Consider the following 17,455-nt stretch of genomic DNA (forward strand, 5'->3'; position numbering starts at 1 on the left):
ATAAAAAGAAAAAAAAAACAGTAACGAGTTTTTGTATTAAATAATCACTGATATCCATCGTTTGAGGAAATAATACTCATTTTTTAGATATTAATCAAAATTTATTGTTGATCGTAAATTAATGGGGATTTTCCATGGACTGGTGCTCAATTGTATTAACTGATTTTTTTAATCGATTTATTGCCACAAATCGATTTGATTTAAAGGAGTTTGAAAAAAATTAAAATTATTATAAAATGAAACTCGGAACTTGCAACCTTGGCATTGATAGACCGCATGGCAACGTTGTAATCTCAATAACAACGATCGTAGTATAGGTTTTTGTATTTAATTTGCGCGACCAATCGCTATCTTTACAACAAACAATTATATCCACGATCACGCATCATATGCCTGACACACACACACACATATATGTATATATAAATATACATATATATATAGGAAGGATAAAGTTTGCCAAATTAATGTTTATTGTTTAGTGCCAGATATTTAAAACTACTAAATTTAAATCACCTTAAATACAATATTTTTTAATTACAATGATTTAATTTTCAACAAAAATATTTCATACAAAACAACCTAATAAATAAATTAAGATTAAAATCTCAAATTATACAACAACCTTGATTTGTCTTCAAAACAAAAAAAAAATAAGATGAAAGAAAAATAGGTTAATTTTTTCTCTTGAGAATTAGATTGGACATTGCTCCTTTGAGTCCAAGGATTTTTTTTTGAAATGAATATTTGCAAATCATTAAAAATAGAGGTAAAAACGGAGGCGACAGCCTGTCTAGCAACCGGAGGCGAAAATATAACAGCAACCACGATAGACGGACGGTCTCTCTGCCATAGTGTATCTGACGTCATGATTATTTTTAGACTCAGTTTTGCATTTCGAGTTGAGAGCTTAACATCAACATACAATTAGCCAAAAACATTTCGAAATATTGAGTTCGTATGGCCCCGTTTATTAAACAAGGGGCCGGACCAGTTTTTATAAAAAAAACTTTTTTGCGAGACGCAATAATACATCAAACTTATATTTACACGGCGTATGATAAGATACCGATGTTTTGTGTACTTAAGTTTGTTTTTTTACGTGATAACAATTTTTTTTACTATTACCTTTTTAAATATAGTCTATAAATAAATATTACATAAGCAATTTGAAATTTATTAGGGTCATTTATTGACGTAAATCAGCCAAAAAAACTCTTTCTATTTTTTGGCTTTTTCCGAATTTTCTTTTTTTGTATTATTTAGGTCAATTTTTTAGTAATTAGCGAAAAAAACATTCGAGGTCCGGCCAAGGAAACTCAAACAACGACAAAAAAATCGTATGAACCTCGACCGATCGATATTGTAGAATTATTTCGACCTTAACGTTTCCGGTAAATTGTGGGACGTTTCTTGGTCGTATGAAAATGTCGTTAATATTTCACACCTATAAAAAGAGAGTATTGTAATCGTGCAAAAATTTAAATTCCACATTTTTTGTAATTACGGTCATATATATTCATAAAAATAGTTTTATTTATATTTTTAATTTGATTAATAGTTGATTTTTCTAAATATTATACGAAATATCTAAAATCACGTCATTAAGATTGATTAAGATCTAAAAAATTATATTGGTACACCTGAAGATGCAGAAATTTAACAGAAATCGGTCAATTGAAAATGAATCTGATGGATCAAGATTGATTCTTGAAAGTATATCTTAATAAAGTAAGTATTATTTGAGATATTTAGGGCGAGATTATTTCTTCCATAAATTTCTCTCTTCCATAAATCTCGGCCGACTTCGAAGACGTCGGCCATCACAAGTATCATGAACAATACAATAAGTCTACCCTGCTGGAAGTTTTGGGAGAAATGATCTCGGCCGACTTCGAAGACGTCGGCCGCAATAAGTATTGTTCCTGATACTTGGGAAGAGAAGTATCATTTGAGATATTTAGGGCGGCCGACGTCTTCGAAGTCGGCCGAGATTATTTTTTCCATAAATTTCCAGCAGATAAGAGAAATAATCTCGGCCGACTTCGAATACGTCGGCCACCACAAGTATCATGAACAATACAATAAGTCTACCCTGCTGGAAGTTTTGGGAGAAATGATCTCGGCCGACTTCGAAGACGTCGGCCGCCCTAAGTATTGTTCCTAATACTCAAGGCGGCCGACATCTTCGAAGTCGGCCGAGATTATTTCTTCCATAAATTTCCAGCAGATAAGAGAAATAATCTCGGCCGACTTTGAAGACGTCGGCCGCCACAAGTATCATGAACAATACAATAAGTCCACCCTGCTGGAAGTTTTGGGAGAAATAATCTCGGCCGACTTCGAAGACGTCGGCCGCTCTAAGTATTATTCCTAATACTCAAGGCGGCCGACATCTTCGAAGTCGGCCGAGATTATTTCTTCCACAAATTTTAAGCAGGTTAAGAGAAATAATCTCGGCCGACTTCGAAGACATCGGCCGCCACAAGTATCATGAACAATACAATAAGTCTACTAAGTATTATTTGAGATATTTGGGGCGGCCGACATCTTCGAAGTCGGCCGAGATTATTTTTTCCATAAATTTCCAGCAGATAAGAGAAATAATCTCGGCCGACTTCGAAGACATCGGCCGCCCTAAGTATTGTTCCTGATACTCAAGGCGGCCGACATCTTCGAAGTCGGCCGAGATTATTTCTTCCATAAATTTCAAGCAGATTAAGAGAAATAATCTCGGCCGACTTCGAAGACGGCGGCCGCCACAAGTATCATGAACAATATAATAAGTCTACCCTGCTGGAAGTTTTGGGAGAAATGATCTCGGCCGACTTCGAAGACGTCGGCCGCCCAAAGTATTGGTGGTCATGATGCTTGGGACGGCCGACGTCTTCGAAGTCGGCCGAGATTATTTCTTCCACAAATTTCAAGCAGGTTAAGAGAAATAATCTCGGCCGACTTCGAAGACGTCGGCCGACCTAAGTATTGTTCCTGATACTCAAGGCGGCCGACGTCTTCGAAGTCGGCCGAGATTATTTCTTCCACAAATTTCAAGCAGGTTAAGAGAAATAATCTCGGCCGACTTCGAAGACGTCGGCCGACCTAAGTATTGTTCCTGATACTCAAGGCGGCCGACGTCTTCGAAGTCGGCCGAGATTGTTTCTCCACAAATTTTAAGCAGGTTAAGAGAAATAATCTCGGCCGACTTCGAAGACGTCGGCCGCCACAAGTATCATGAACAGTACAATAAGTCTACCTTTCTGGAAGTTTTGGGAAAAATAATCTCGGCCGACTTCGAAGACGTCGGCCGCCCTAAGTATTGTTCCTAATACTCAAGACGGCCGACATCTTCGAAGTCGGCCGACATTATTTCTTCCATAAATTTTAAGCAGGTTAAGAGAAATAATCTCGGCCGACTTCGAAGACGTCGGCCATCCTAAGTATTGTTCCTGATACTTGTGGCGGCCGACGTCTTCGAAGTCGGCCGAGACCTGTCAAAGTAAGTTGGAGATCCTGAGATTAAAAAACCTCTCGATTAATCTTTGCAAAAAGTGGTTCCAACAAGATTTTGGCAAAAAAAATGACGTGGGTAAAATTGTAAAAAGTTGTTGAACTTGGAGACTATGTCCTCAATAAATTATTTCTATTAAACAAGTTTTCCAATAAACCAATGAGAATGAGTGAAAAATCATTTTTAAATGTATTATCAACGAAAATATTTGGATATCTGGTATTTAGATAGTAAACACCGAAACATACGACGTAAAAAGGTTAAATTCAACGAATCAAGCATGTTTTGAAAATGTTGACGGTTGTTTTTCTTAACGATTATTTTTTTGTGATCAATTTACTGTAATGGTCAGCGAAATAAGAGGTGCTTTGTTTGTGCGATTTACGCGCAAATAAAATTTTATACTAAAAAAGTTCTTTTATTTCATTTTAACCTACGACAATTTTACTGTTATTTTTAATGAGTCATTTCGAATGAACTATTTTCAAGTGCCTTATGTTAGCAAAATTTCAAAATGCTTTCTTTGTTAAAAAAGATTCTGGAACATTGTGTGTATTTGTTAAAAGAAGTAATTTCTATTTAAATTTATCAATGACTCACTATTGCCAGGTGAAAGTATAGAGGCGGCCACAAACATCCTCAACAAAAAAAGCGAGGAGATACTTTTTTTTTTTAATAACTTTTTTTTTTTAATACTATTTTTTATTAAAGACCTTTTTCGAGTTTACATCACCTATTTAAACGGCGATGATTAAGGTGGACGATAACGGCCCGTTTCGTAATAACAAGCAAACAAGTCGTGATATCATGCTCTAAATAAACGGTTGTTTTTGTTAAAAAAGCTACCCACACAGTTTTGTTTAATTACTATGTTTCTTTATGGTATGTTCGCATATTTTTAAGGTGTCATAAAAATGAAATTTAACATAAATTTGAAAAGCTATAATTTGACCAATTGATTTCCTGTCGTAATATGGTGAAAAGCTATTAGGGTAGGTTTTTCTTGGAAGCAATTAGCTCGGAAAACCGCGTCCAGGCGTAGGGCTTAGGCGTTTTGCGCATAGCATTTTCCCGTGAAAATCAATAACGGCAAAGCGGGTTTCGTTTCCAACGTCCGTTCAGTTAGTAACATCCCAGCCACAGTGTCGTCATGGTATAGTGAATCTTCCCCCTGAGCTGACTATGGCTACTGCCCGGCGGCCATCACATCTCCAATCCCAAGGAGACATTCTGGGCAACCTACCGTTCCACCTTCCACCATTGCTCAACTTTGAATTTAATGACAACACCTTTTTTGCCGTTTATTGTTTTATCAAAAATTTTATCGGGTAAGACACTTATTTTCTATAAACAACATCCTTGTAAAAATAAAAACTATCAGAAACAGTTTTTTTAATGGAGAAGTGTGTGTTTGTTTACTTAAATTGAGAGACATTTTGTCTCGATTGACGTCGTGAGGTTCAAAGATCAGAAACATAACGTGAAATAGATAAATAAGCACTTCGGGCGTTTTTGCTGTTTGTTTCCAAGTGAAGGTCACGAACGCGGATTACGATTGCACAAACTCGATCTCTTATCGAATCATTTTCCAAAAGTCAAAAAAAATAATATTCATTAATACAATTAATTATTTGAATAATAATTAAATATCATTAAAATTATTATTAACACATTATTTTATATGATCTTTAGCTAGATCTTTACTTGTTAATTTTTTACTTGAATTAAAAAGTTATATCCGCCATCTTTGAGCTCTCCAAAATCTTGTATTTCTAGTACAAAAAACGTTTACAAAAAAAAAACCACCTTGGCTAACAGATAATGTGAAACTTTTGATGGATTTAAGGGACAAAGCACTTCATAAATTTAAACACACAAACAGTTTACATGACTGGGACTATTACAAAATGTTGCCGAATTATACTACAGGTGCAATAAAAAGAGAGAAAAGAGTTTATGTGGAGTTCTCGGCAAGGAGTAAAAATAAAAAGCAATTATGGTCAAGTTTAAAGAAATGCGGTGTCCATTATAACAAAAATAGAGAGATTCCTCTTTCACTTTCTGATGCTGATGAAATTAACAACTATTTTTGTTCAGTACAAAGTGACAGGTTGCCAGATGTAGACCTTTTAAATTTTTATAGTAACAATGTTAAAGATTCTGTGGATGTGTTTGAGTTTACTGCGGTGACGGAGGAGGAGGTAGGAGATGCCTTAAGTGCTATTTCTTCCAATGCTCAGGGAGCTGACCAGCTTTCTATATCTATGATAAACATATGTTCTCCCTTGATCATACATTTCATCAGACACATTTTTAATTTTTGTATAACTGAACATGTTTTTCCATCTTGCTGGAAAGAGTCGATCATTTTACCCATCGCTAAAGCAAGTAATCCTAATGCGGTGTCGGATTTAAGACCGATTAGTATTTTGCCGGTGCTTTCGAAGGCATTTGAAAAAATTTTAGCAAAATAACTTAGACATTATCTGAATGCGTGTAATATTTTGCCTGAATTCCAATCTGGGTTTAGACCTCATCATGGCTGCTGTGGAGCGCTTTTGAATATCACTGACGACTTGTTGTCTGCGGTTGATCAGGGGAAGATGTCGGCGCTTGTTATGTTGGACTACTCCAAGGCCTTTGATACTATTAATCATTCATTGTTGTTGAGTATTTTGCACTACATAGGCCTTGGGTGTGGTGCGATATCGTTGTTCGCTGACTATCTGGCGGGTAGGTCACAAAGTGTCATGATACATGGAAACAGATCTAGACCCACTGAAGTCGTATCCGGTGTACCTCAGGGCTCTGTGTTGGGTCCCATTTTGTATACGGTGTATACATGCCGGTTATACGACTGTCTGCGTCATTGTAAGTATCATGCTTATGCTGATGACACTCAGATTTATTCCTCTTTTAATGAAAAAGATCTTGCTGTTGCGCAAAGACATATTAACCAGGACCTGGATGCACTAGTTAGCCTTTCAGAAAGGCATAATTTGGTTATTAACCCCGATAAGAGTAAGTTATTATTGTTCGGGAGTAAAGCGTGCAGAATAAAAAATAATATACAGATTTTTGTTAAAAATAGTCCATTGAATATTTCAAGTGAAGCAAAAAATTTGTTTTACGCAGCATGTTAGTTCGATGATGCGGAGGTCGTACTGTGCTCTTAAATCTCTTTATGAACACCGTTTCCTACTTAATAAACGAATAAAAATATTGCTCTGTGAAACACTTGTTTTGTCTAATCTTAATTATTGTGATGTCGTTTACGGACCTTGTCGCAAGGGTCGTGACAAATACCGTATCCAGAAACTACAAAACTCTTGTATTAGATTCATTTCTGGTTTGAGAAATCGCGATCGAATATCTCATGTTTATGAGGATATCGGTTGGCTGCGTATGTCCATTCTGTTCCTCCTGAATTCCAGCACCTTGGTGGTATCTCCTTCAAGAAGAAAATCAAAGGGCTCTTTCTGACCTGTAATAAATGACTAGGTCGCGCAATTGTTTTTTTTTTTTTTCTTTCTCCGAGACTCCATACACACTATGTTATGATTGCTGGTTTTTCGTAATGCTTGCACTGTAATAGTTGATTCGTGGCCCTTTCGTTTCTTTTCTTTTTTTTTTTTAAGTTTATTATTTTTAGCATTAGTTAGTAGTTAGTTAGTTTAGTTAGTTGATAGATTTTTTTTTATGGGGTGCCGGAAGAACAGATCAGTGTTCTTCACTGTTCTGAGGTATCTCCATTTGGCGCACATTTTTTTCTTTTTTCTTGTTGTTTGTTTGTTTTTTTTAATATGTATACAAATTTTCTTCTGTTATATTATGGATATACTTATATTATATTATGCGTCAATAAATAAAAAATAAAAAATAGTACATTTCTTATCTCATCAATTTAGTTTGTCCTTTTTACCTCAAAATGTTTGAATTTAAAATTAATTTTTTAGACCACACTCCCATTACAATTAATTATTTCAATTACCAACAGCTGGGTATATCATCTGATATAAACAAGGCTTAAACTTTACTGAAGGTTGCAGAGGGATTAACTTAGTTCAACTTTGGTCTAGATGGATTGATACTTAATAATAGCTTTCCTGGAGATGTTTGGCCATTATGATATAACTTAAGATGTTAAAGGCAGGATTGGCTAATCTTTTGGTTAAATGTCAAATATGGTGAAAGATAACTCGTACGAAATTTTTCAATTATTGCACTTCTTATAACATTCACCTACGATTTTTGTAATTTTACAGAAAGTTGACCTTGGGTAAAATTTAGGAATTAAATTACAGCATATAGCAATGAATCATCAATTGTAAAATAGTCATTTCTTTTTTTTTTTTTCGTGATAAGAATATATTTTTCGATTTCGTTTTTACCTTTTAAAATTAAACTTCCTTAACTTTTTTTATTAAAAGAAACTGAGAAATTGTGTGAAAGTTTAAGATTATTAAGATAAGAAGATGAAAAAAAAATATATATATATATATAAAAAAAATAGAAATGTTGATTGAAATTGGTATTCTTGAAACCATAAAGAATCAATTATAATAAAAGATTGCAAAAATCAATTAATTTTTTGTAATGTGAATAACGATTTAATTCTTACTTCATGTTTATTAGGACATATCTTAACAACAAAAAATAAATAATAACTAAAAGAAAACCACAATTATTTATGAAATGAAAAATAAATCAATTAAATCAAAGGTTACTAAAATTCATTACGATGTTAATATTTATTTATGACGAAATTTTCGAATTTAAAACCGAAGAGAATCAAATTTTAATCAAAACATTACTGTCTGTAATTACTTTATTAATCATTAATGCTCTATTGTTTGAATGTTATATCACACTTATTGTAGGGTTCTTGATAAAAATTCGAACATGCAATGTGTTGCGATTGCGTATTAAAATGACACCGTCTAATTACGCTTATTCGCGGTAGCCAATATCTTATATTCGAAACTAATGCGCAATTGTTCGATTATCTGAGCAATGTGAGTGCATAATGGTTTTTCTATTTCAATCCTTTTTCTCTTTTTAAACACATTTCCCGTTCCTGATATATTTATATATTATACTTAAACGTTTCCAAACCAAAAATAATAATTTTTTGAGAATAAAATTGTTAATGAATCACGTACTAAGTGTACACATTATTTTTTTTGAACACAAGACGTGAAAATTTTTCGTATTATGAATAAATAAAGTTTGCTTACAATATTATTTATTAAGTTTGTTTATAAATGAGGTGATAAACTTCCGTTTGAATAGTTGATGTTTGTTACTAAATGGTTACAATTAGAATCGAATACGTTTTGCGCAATACGCGCTAGAATTAAATTATGCACTTTAATGCTTTATTTGTTAACCAAATATTTAAGAGCGAAAATTAAGTTAATAATTTTTTTGCGTAGGTACAAAAAATTTTTTATTTATTTAACCTTAATTTTTGATGATTTATTTTATTAATTTCATCCTTGTTAAGTTTCATAAGGTAGTTTTTAATCGTTTTGATTCACACTTATTAATAGTTCTTATTTTTGCGAATTTTTTAAATTTCTGGAAATCATCACAATCAATTTTTTTTAATATCTTTCGTCTTAATTAAGTAAATAAAAATAATTTGAAGAGATTTGAACCATTTTGACACACACCAATCAACATTTTTTCACTCTTTTCAACAAATTTTTTTTTACTCTTTTAACCTCGTTAAGTATCTTAGAGATGTTTTTAATCGATTTTGACCACAATCAATTTTTTTAAATATCTTCCATCTTAATTAAGTGACCCAAGACAATTTTTTGCAATGTTAAAATGTTTAAATATAAATTAATTTTTAACATTTCGATTAATTTTATCAAATTTTTTAGTTATCAATTAATGAATAATTCCTTTTTGGCAAATAACTTTTAGTTTTAGAAATAATCATTTTTAATCGTTATCAAAATATTTATATCTAATTTTTATTGAGGTTACCAATTTATTCGATAATTTTAAACATTCTTGCGAATATGAAGCGTGGGGTTTTTAAATAATTTAAATTACTTTAAAAAATTAAGTTAATACTTTTTTATTGAATGCTTTCAAAAGTTTATTTAAAAAAAAATTTTATTTATTTAACGTAACTGATAAAATTGTGATAAGGAATTTTACGGTAAATGTATATAGAATTCGGATGATTTATTTTATTAATTTCATCCTTGTTAAGTTTGTTAAGGTGGTTTTTAATCATTTTGATTCACACTTATTAATAGTTCTTATTTTTGCGAATTTTTGAATTTTCTGGAAATCATCCCAATCAATTTTTTTTAATATCTTTCATCTTAATTAAGTAAATAAAAATAATTTTAAGAGATTTGAACCATTTTAACACACACCAATCAACATTTTCGCAAAAATCGCAAAATTTATTTTTTTTTTTGGCTCTTTTAACCTCGTTAAGTATCTTAGAGATGTTTTTAATCGATTTTGACCACAATCAATTTTTTTAAATATCTTCCATCTTAATTAAGTGACCCAAGTCAATTTTTTGCAATGTTAAAATGTTTAAATATTAAAAATTCGTTTATAAATAGAAATTAATTTTTAACATTTCGATTAATGTTATCAAATTTTTTAGTTATTAATCAATGAATAATAACTTTTAGTTTTAGAAATAATCATTTTTAATCGTTATCAAAATATTTATATCTAATTTTTATTGGGGTTACCAATTTAATCGATAATTTTAAACATTCCTGCGAATATGAAGCATGGGGTTTTTAAATAATTTAAATTACTTTGAAAAATTAAGTTAATACTTTTTTATTGAATGCTTTCAATAGTTTATTTAAAAAAAATTTTTATTTATTTAACGTAACTGATAAAATTGTGATAAGGAAATTTACGGTAAATGTATATAGAATTCGGATGATTTATTTTATTAATTTCATCCTTGTTAGGTTTGTTAAGGTGGTTTTTAATCATTTTGATTCACACTTATTAATAGTTCTTATTTATGCGAATTTTTGAAATTTCTGGAAATCATCACAATCAATTTTTTTTAATATCTTTCGTCTTAATTAAGTAAATAAAAATAATTTTAAGAGATTTGAACCGTTTTGACACACACCAATCAACATTTTCTTAAAAATCGCCAAATTAATTTTTTTTGACTTAACCTCGTTAAGTATCTTAGAGATGTTTTTAATCGATTTTGACCACAATCAATTTTTTTAAATATCTTTCATCTTAATTAAGTGACCCAAGTCAATTTTTTGCAATGTTAAAATGTTTAAATATTAGAAATTCGTTTATAAATAGAAATTAATTTTTAACATTTCGATTAATTTTATCAATTTTTTTAGTTATCAATCAATGAATAATTCCTTTTTGGCAAATAACTTTTAGTTTTAGAAATAATCATTTTTAATCGTTATCAAAATATTTATATCTAATTTTTATTGAGGTTACCAATTTATTCGATAATTTTAAACATTCTTGCGAATATGAAGCATGGGGTTTTTAAATAATTTAAATTACTTTGAAAAATTAAGTTAATACTTTTTTATTGAATGCTTTCAATAGTTTATTTAAAAAAAATTTTTATTTACTTAACGTAACTGATAAAATTGTGATAAGGAAATTTACGGTAAATGTATATAGAATTCGGATGATTTATTTTATTAATTTCATCCTTGTTAAGTTTGTTAAGGTGGTTTTTAATCATTTTGATTCACACTTATTAATAGTTCTTATTTTTGCGAATTTTTGAAATTTCTGGAAATCATCACATTCAATTTTTTTTAATATCTTTTATCCTAATTAAGTAAATAAAAATAATTTTAAGAGATTTGAACCATTTTGACACACACCAATCAACATTTTCTCAAAAATCGCAAAATTTATTTTTTTTTGGCTCTTTTAACCTCGTTAAGTATCTTAGAGATGTTTTTAATCGATTTTGACCACAATCAATTTTTTTAAATATCTTCCATCTTAATTAAGTGTCCCAAGACAATTTTTTGCAATGTTCAAATGTTTAAATATAAATTAATTTTTAACATTTCGATTAATTTTATCAAATTTTTTAGTTATCAATCAATGAATAATAACTTTTAGTTTTAGAAATAATCATTTTTAATCGTTATCAAAATATTTATATCTAATTTGTAGTGAGGTTGTCAATTTGTTCGATAATTTTAAAAATTCCATGGGTTTTTAAATAATTTAAATTACTTTATAATAATAACATCAGAATAGAGGGAGTAAATTCTTAGAACAACAATAACAAGCAGGAAACTCGAAGAAAATTTATTTTTCGGTTTCCTTGAAAAGATCCAGGAAAACTTGTTTAAGTAACCCGGTCGAAAATAAAGTTATTATGAGCTACATCAAAATAAACAAAAAGATAGGTCATGATAACCAATTTTAAAGAATAGTCGTAATGGAAAATCCTATACGTCTAAGAGAATTGAATTCTGTGAAGACATCTAACAGTTTGGCTAAGTAATCTAATCAAAAATAAATTTATTGAGAATTAAGAAGTACCCTCACGATGTTTTTCATGGAATCGTGATTTCAAAACTTCTCGTTGAAAATAATAGCAGTACAAATCGCACTTTTCGATTGGGAATTGTAGTGGGTAAAACGCTAGAGGCAACAGCTCATGCGTAGTACGTTTCAGCTAAAACCAGCAATATAACGCGTCCACCGGGCGGTTTTGCCAGTTCTGTCGTGGTTTTAGCCAATGTACGATCGATTATAAAACCTCTACAACACAAGTTCTGACTGTTTTTCAAAGTTACAAACTTGCGATTCAATAATTTTTTTAAATTATTTTTGTTCGTTAAATTTTTTTGCATCAATCAAGATGTCAAGCGTACTTCTCGAACAAATTCATCAAAGTTACACTCAACTCATGCAACCTGAAGTTCTTAGAAAGATCATAATTAAATATCTTAAGTAAGTTTTAATTAATTTTAAGTTCGCTTAAAAAAACTTCATTTTATTGGTGTCAAGTTTGAAAATTTTGCCTGAAAAACAAAATCGTCGCGATAAAGTTTCCAAAGGTTCGAAAGTGAGATGGCCTTGTGGAAAAAAAAACTGTGACTCGTTTATGTTTGTTCGTTCGCTATTTTTTTTTTAGTACGTAAGAAGACGTCGCGACGCTATCATCTCCATTTATTTATTTTTTCTCGCAAAAAATATTTTCTTGCTATTAAAACTAGGTAAGCTATTTCCTTTTCGGTCACATGAAAAACAGCGACCTTAAACTGTTCAAGTATTTAGGTCCGGGCTTCGAAATTTGGTCTCCGAAAATAACCGCTTTCTCAATATTTTGCCAAACTCGATAATTTCACTCAACGCGACATCAATTCCAACAAAAAATTAAATCATTCAAATGATTTATATTCTTATTTATTTTTTTTTCTTTTATTTATAGTGTCACTACTTGCTCCAGTCCAATTATTGATCACAAAATTGAACAAGCAATGGTAAGTTAGCAAAAAATGTTTATTATATTTAATCTTAAGTGTATTAAATAATGAAGTCCATGTAATTTTTGGCTCTAATATCCAATAATTTAATTTCTGTCCTTGCTGATAACGCCAATAAAAAGAAGATAGTGAGTTTCATTGAGGATTTAGTTTGGTTGTGTGGGAATTTGTTGTGTTTGGGTTTTGGAAATTATTGGAATAGGTCCAGAACCAATACTAACAAAGTTTATCAATTTCCAAAATATTTAAACTTTGTCATCAACCCGAACAAACCTAATTTATTAAGTTATCACAATCACCTAAGACTTTAAATTTGCCAAATTCTCCAACTTAATAGTCTCCTAATTGATGATGATTTTTGACATTCCAGAACTTGCTTATTTCAATTTCTATGAGTTAATTAAGTTCCACCATCTTCAAAAGTCTTTTAACAAATCTCCTAAATGTAATGATTTGGTAATATTTTGCCATTATTTAGTGAGATTAAAACTCAGATTCTTCCAAAATAGTTTTATGGTTAATTAATTGTGTAGTGAGAAATTTCCATTCGAAAACTACGCAAAACAGATATCAGAAAAAAGTATATAGTTACATTGACTACATTTTGCTCCGATTTCTATGTACAAAACTCGGTGTTGTGACATCATTTAATTTAGGTATATCAAAGTATTATTAAAGTATATAAAAACGTAGTCTCAGCATGATAATTTTATGTGCATAATTACATAAAGTATAGTCATAGATAAAAAAAAAATGAATTTAATTTTTTATTGTTATTCATATATATAAAAAAAATTTATCTCAAGAACAAAATAATATTTTCAAAAACGGTTTTTTTCATTAAAAAGCTGATACTTTTCTACATAAAACCCAAAAATTTGCATAACGATATCTTTAAAATCAATTTTTTGCGATTTTTTGAAAAATTTAAAATTTTAAAAAAAATTTTACAAATCGGTCTTTTTGGTTGAATTCCTTATGGATTTCTGTACAATCAGTGATAATTTTAAAACGATTTATTTAAAAACCGATTTTATTCATTAATATATAAAAAAAAATGATTTTATCTTGTAAATATTTCATTATAATTTTTAGAAAGTAATAAAATTAGTACCCAAATTATTTAAATTAACATCGACCTTGGTCGTTAAATATTTAAGAATTACGTAAATCCCGTTTATTCGGTCATAATTTTAAAATCGACACCATGAGTAATTGTTTGAGGATTCCATTTTCAGTGTGAATTATTATTATTGAACCACTTAATTTTTTATAGTATTTGCTCATTGTTAAATATAAATCTGACTTAATCATAAAAAAACGTTTTGCTTTATTTAGTAATTTTTGTTTTAGGATCTTGTTAAGAACCACCTGATGAACACGTGGAGGGCGGAAGTGGAGATCCTGCGTTCCCGTATCGTTGAGTTGACGGAGCGCATCCAACAATTAGAGCTGGAGAACAATTTCCTGCGGGCAAACGCTACACCGGAAGTGCTAAACGCACTTTATGAGCAACAACAGCAACAACAACAATTGATTTTGCAAAAAACAAAGGACGAAATCGCCTCCGACGAGGATTGAGCCCTTTTCTATTTTAAAAATAATTAATAAAAAAGAAAATAACCGCGATAATCTTATTAACGATTACGTTAACGAATATTTAAATTGCTTAGACTGATTATTTATGTGTAGGTGACGTTTTTGTGTAATTTCAAAAAAAAATCACCTACTTGATGCATGCAAAGTTACTTAATTACTTAAAGAATTTGTAAATCCAACGTTTATAAATTCGATATTTGTTAATTTGATATTTTATCTATCCAACTACAGGGTGTCCCTTTTTAAACTAATGATTGTTGCGTTAGTTTTTTCGTCAAGCATCTATTTTATATTAAAAGAAAATAGTATCAGACATATCGACGCTCAAATACGTTTTGATATGAACTCATAGTGATAAAGTTAGTATCGGTGCTAAAAGTTAACAAAAGAAAATTAAAAAAAATTGTTTGATGGTATGTTTGTGATAGAATCGATAAGGTCTGATACGATTTGTTCCTGAACGTATTTCGGGTCCGGTGCATTTTACCGAAAATACACTTTATCGAAAATGAAGTTCAAATCGTAACCGAACGTCATTTTTGATACAAAGAACTTTCGATAATTTACTATTCGATCCAGTATTTCCAATAGATCTGACATAGGCAAGGAACGATTGTGTAAAGAAAAAAAAAAGAAAATTGCTTTAGTGTAGAGACTAACATAAAAAGGCTGTGCTGAAATTATTATAGTTTGTATACTCAGAGACGTGTGATTGCTAACATTATAACATAGTGAAGTTGAGTTTCGGAAAGAAAAAGTTAAAAAGAAAAATTTGTCTTAATTACGATTCGTAAATCAAAGGTTGTGTAACTTTGAAGACGCATTCATATTATTTTTCTACTGCTTCACTATTATCAAGAAGTAAAAAAACTTTGTCATCGAGTTCCACAACGCTTTGCGTTACGAAGCTTTTTCTCTGAATAGTATTATTATCTAATCCCCATTTTCGTTTTCGTCGATGGTTCGAAGTTATACTTAATCATATTTAAAGTGTAAACGATCGCGGAGATGTTAAAAATACTTTTATTTTATTTTTTTTGTTGTTGCTAATTTTTCCTTATAAACCAAAGATGTCGATCGTTTTCATTTTAAAATATTAACATTCCTTTTTTCCTAAACCATCGACGGATTCGTGTATATCTTTTATCGTTTTTCACTTGGCAAACACTTCGCTTACGACAATACCTAAACGTAAGTTGTCCTTCGAATTCATGACAAATCGCACTTTCGATCGTAATAGCATTTTTTAATCATTTTAATTTTAAATTCAAACTTTTTATTATTGATATGTTCGCATATCAAACTTGTTTGTATAGCATTCTAGAAGGGAAACGATACCCCGATATACTTAAAAATATATTTTAAGGACTAGATATCTCAATTTTTTAATTATTATTTTTACATGTTACATTTATGTTATTTGTGAAAATATATCATTATATGATCTAAATTATTGTTTGTTTATCTAAACCACCTGTACCATTACGATTCATTACAATAAAGGAAAACTACTTTAAGGTGACCTTTAGTCAAAACTTGGCGTTAATCCCAACTTGGTATACATAGCCAAAAAGGAACATTTTGGTTAACATATCACTAATTGTCTGGCAGAAAACACTCTGCCAACAATTTTTGGCACAACTTTTTCTGAATCACGACAGATTTCAACGAAAATCATAGGGTAAACGGTATTTATTACACGTTCATATAACCATTTTTGTTTCTTAATGACGCAACAACATTTACCTGTGGAGGAGTTTTAAACTTTCTCTAAATATAAATAGTATTGACGTCAATTTTTTGTTTAAAATATTCATCTAATTTCATTTGTTGGATTTTTATCGTTTACCACTAACGTAATAAATGTTATATTTATTATTCCACTTTAAATTAATTTATTTATACATCGAGGTAGCGACAGAACAAGTCCCATTAGGAGCTACCTCACAGCTATACTCATCAGTATACATGAGATACTTAGAGTTAGGAAAAGATTTAGCTATATCTCCTATGTAGATTATAAATAAACGCGATTCCAAATGACTGCCTTGCGGTACCCCAGAAGTCATCATCATAAATTTGAAAATTGCATTTTATTATCATGTTTCTCATTTTCATTGATAGACCTTGAACGAAAAGTGAACACAAACAATGAACTATAAAAACAAGACGATTTTCAATGAACCATCTCATCCATTATTAACACATTAGCTTCCTTATTTTTCAGTACATTCAATTTCAAAATGTTATTGAAAATGTTGTGTCTTAGTTTGACCCTTAGCTTATCAGGATACATAAAACTTCTTTGATTTTCTTTTGCGACTAAGTTATGATACTCTTCGCCTGTTTCTGGCTTTCACAGAATTATTTGAGCATCAAACTAAGATTATTTCAGCAAAATTCAATTTTGTGATGATTTTAACTAGTGATTTTGATAAAAATGAAATTAATAAGAAAGCTGATAAGATATGTCAACTTATTTGGATCCAAGATACAAAATGAACTTTTAAACTCTAAAAAGAGGATACATTAATTAATAATTGGTGATATTTCCACAAGGATCCTTCAAGAAATGAATTTTATAGCGAATTTAGAAAATAATCGATGAAAATTGCAACATCGAAAATTTTATCAAAACTTCAAATATTATTTTCTCAAAAACTAAAAGGTATTTTTCAAAATGGGTTGGTTCATTGGAAAGAAGACACTTTTATTAACTCATAACTCATATTCCAAAAAATCGATTTTATACGAATTTTTAAAACTTAATCGGCGAAAATTGCAAAATTCGAAAAAATTGTCGATCATTTCAAAAATTTATTTCTCAAAAACTAAAAGCGATTTTTCA

At 30.2% G+C, this 17,455-nt stretch overlaps 1 protein-coding gene across 2 annotated transcripts; it reads left to right on the forward strand.

Annotated features, from left to right (window-relative positions):
- The first annotated feature begins 4,647 nt into the window (after positions 1-4,647).
- Positions 4,648-16,057, forward strand: LOC111425439 (protein bunched, class 1/class 3/D/E isoforms-like). Of its 2 annotated transcripts, none has more exons than XM_023059448.2 (3): positions 4,648-4,836; positions 12,954-13,005; positions 14,362-16,057. In XM_023059448.2, the coding sequence occupies exons 1-3, from the start codon at positions 4,691-4,693 to the stop codon at positions 14,587-14,589; spliced, it is 426 nt and encodes a 141-aa protein (XP_022915216.1). In that variant the 5' UTR covers positions 4,648-4,690; the 3' UTR covers positions 14,590-16,057. The 2 variants fall into 2 exon arrangements, with proteins under 2 accessions (XP_022915216.1, XP_022915217.1); XM_023059449.2 differs by lacking the exon at positions 4,648-4,836 and adding an exon at positions 12,186-12,472.
- The last annotated feature ends 1,398 nt before the right edge of the window (positions 16,058-17,455 follow it).

The sequence above is a fragment of the Onthophagus taurus genome, chromosome 8 (genome assembly GCF_036711975.1).
Source record: "Onthophagus taurus isolate NC chromosome 8, IU_Otau_3.0, whole genome shotgun sequence".
NCBI lineage: Eukaryota > Metazoa > Arthropoda > Insecta > Coleoptera > Scarabaeidae > Onthophagus > Onthophagus taurus.

What these genes read in the sequence shown, in the direction of transcription:
- LOC111425439 (XM_023059448.2), top strand. Translation starts at nt 4,691, where the DNA reads ATGGCTACTGCCCGGCGGCCATCACATCTCCAATCCCAAGGAGACATT. An exon ending in TTTATCAAAAATTTTATCGG is followed by an intron (nt 4,837 to 12,953) that starts GTAAGACACTTA and finishes TTTTATTTATAG; the next exon opens with TGTCACTACTTGCTCCAGTC. An exon ending in ACAAAATTGAACAAGCAATG is followed by an intron (nt 13,006 to 14,361) that starts GTAAGTTAGCAA and finishes TTTTTGTTTTAG; the next exon opens with GATCTTGTTAAGAACCACCT.